This window comes from Capsicum annuum, chromosome 1, assembly GCF_002878395.1.
Source record: "Capsicum annuum cultivar UCD-10X-F1 chromosome 1, UCD10Xv1.1, whole genome shotgun sequence".
Classification (NCBI taxonomy): domain Eukaryota; kingdom Viridiplantae; phylum Streptophyta; class Magnoliopsida; order Solanales; family Solanaceae; genus Capsicum; species Capsicum annuum.
The window spans coordinates 143,846,507-143,848,861 of NC_061111.1; the positions used below are offsets into that span (position 1 = coordinate 143,846,507).

Sequence of the window (2,355 nt, forward strand, 5' to 3'; positions counted from 1 at the left end):
ATATATATATATATATATATATATATATATATATATATATATATATACACACACTCTAGTGTCTTTAAAATATTATGTTTAATTGCAATATTGAGGTCACATAGTTCTAAGTTTAACAGTTTTACATGTTCAGGAAAAATTGGAATTAAATATCTCAAAAACAAAATATCTTGAGACAGGTCAATTAATAATAGTATTATCCTTAGATTTCGTAAATATCTTTGGAATTAATTAAGTAGTCGATAATATTTGAAAAACCCTCCATGTGCTATTGAATAAAAAAAAAAACTAGAGGCTATTTTAGACATTTTAGTATAACATACATTTGGAAAACAATGCGGCGTGCATGGGCTAAGAAGGTGAAGGACATTGTTTCGTTCTTATCCTATTTTTCCAACAGATGAAATGTTACTTACCAGATCGAGCGCGTAATTTAGGTCAACCCTACCCCACTTATCTTCCTTTGGGGTAATGTTTGGAAAAGTATATAGAGGATAAAAAAAGGCATACTTTAATGTATTTTCCTTTTCTTCCAACGAATGGAATTTATGCCACACCTACGCTACGCACCCTATCATCTTATTAATTCCGATTCTGTATTTTTTAAATAAATAAATTAAAGTTGTAGCTGAACATTTTGACTTGCCATGCAGAAAGCGGACAAGTACAAGAGTATAATCCGACAACATATGGATCTTGAAACGGTTCAAGCTCGGATTGACGACGGATCCTATTGCTCTTGCCCCGCCAAATTCTACTTGGACCTCCTACTCGTCTTCAACAATGCTATCGTCTACTTCCCCAAGTCTTCCTCAGAATCAACTGCAGCTAATGAACTCCGTAGCATTGTAATTGAAGAATTAAAAAAGACCAGAGCCCAATCAAAGGATCAATCACCCGGACCTAGACTCGCACCATTAAAGATCCAACTCAAGCCCGAATTGGAGATATCCGATTCTTTGCTTGCAAAACACAAATCTACCGTTCCTATTGTAGTTTGTCGCAAAAGGAGCTCCATTTCAGCTAAAGCAGCAGGTTCTGGTAATAACAAACCGGAAAAACACGGTGATAGTAAACCTCCTTTGAATCCAAAGCCACCGATAAAGTCTTCTTCGAATGAAGAAGAGAGTTCAATCAAGCTTGGGATGAAAGAAAAACCAGTGACTGGGGCAAGAAGTATGAGGAGAAGCAGCAAAGGTCGTTCAAATAACAATGCTTCACCATCCAACAACAACAACAACCAGAACACAAATCCCAAGCAAACCAATAGCGGTGGGGACAAAAAGGAAGACGCGAAACCAGAGAAGAAGAAAGAAGAATCTAAAAAACGAGGAGCTGCAGCGGACTTCTTGAAGAGAATAAAGAAGACTTCTCCTACGAAAGGAACATTAATTGAGGCACTAAAAAATGATCCTACGGAGGATGTTGTTAGTGTTAAAGTTAGTAATAAAAAAGAGCAGCAAAAGAAAAAAGTTGATGATCGGAGAGAAGTTCCAGTAAGGCGTAGTGGTGGAGGTGGTGGCAGCGCAATCAAGGAGGAAGGTAGTCCGTCTAAAAGGAGCGTAGGTCGACCACCAAAGAGAGGTGGTAGAGAAGTAGTAGTGCAGGAAAAGCGTGGAAGGGAAAATAGTGAAAAGGATGATTCCTCTAAACGGCCAAAGAAACGATCAAGGAGGTAAAATTATGATGAATCAGGTTAAAATTAGTGATGTTAATTAGTTTAGATCTCATTTTGCACTGTACATTTCACATTTTGTATTTTTAGTGTCAGGTTTTAATTTTTGGATTTTATATTTTAGGATTAGTTTACATCTTTTGCTTCTGTAACTTGTTATTGGTGATTGTACCTTTTCCTTGTTACAGTTTTTCTCAATTAGTTTTATGCTAATTGTCCCATGCCATTGGTCGTTGTTTTTAACCAAAGGTTAATTTAATAACGTAGGAGAAAGAGAAGGAAGAAAAAAAAAGAGAAAAAGGATTTAATTTATACTTATTAAATAAAGTCCTCTATACGTAGTTTTGTTGGAAAATCCTTAAAAATTATATCGTTTTTGAAAAATATTAGTACCTCACATAACTCAATATACAATATTATATGACATGGTATAATATTATATCTGGGGGAAATTATTATGTATGATGTATCAATATAATAGCGTATCAAAAATGTTTATACACATTATATGGGTTAAGTCGTATGTTTATACACAAAGTGTGTGTGGGTGGGTGGAGTGGGGGGTGGGTGAGGGGTGTGGAGGGGGTGAAGGGGATCTTATTGGTTTAATTGGTTAGTTACATGAATTTTTATTTTATTAGTGAGAATTCAATTTACGCACATTGTAATCTCCTTTTCCA

The 2,355-nt window shown here is 35.4% G+C and overlaps 1 protein-coding gene across 1 annotated transcript in view; it reads left to right on the plus strand.

Annotated features, from left to right (window-relative positions):
• Positions 1-1,901, plus strand: part of LOC107838764 (DEK domain-containing chromatin-associated protein 3) — a 5,403-nt gene extending 3,502 nt beyond the window's left edge. Inside the window, exon 3 of the mRNA XM_016681959.2 lies at positions 654-1,901. Coding sequence (XP_016537445.1) covers positions 654-1,679 — 1,026 coding nt within the window. The 3' untranslated portion in view covers positions 1,680-1,901. The remainder of the gene's footprint in view (positions 1-653) is intronic.
• Positions 1,902-2,355: the final 454 nt, after the last annotated feature.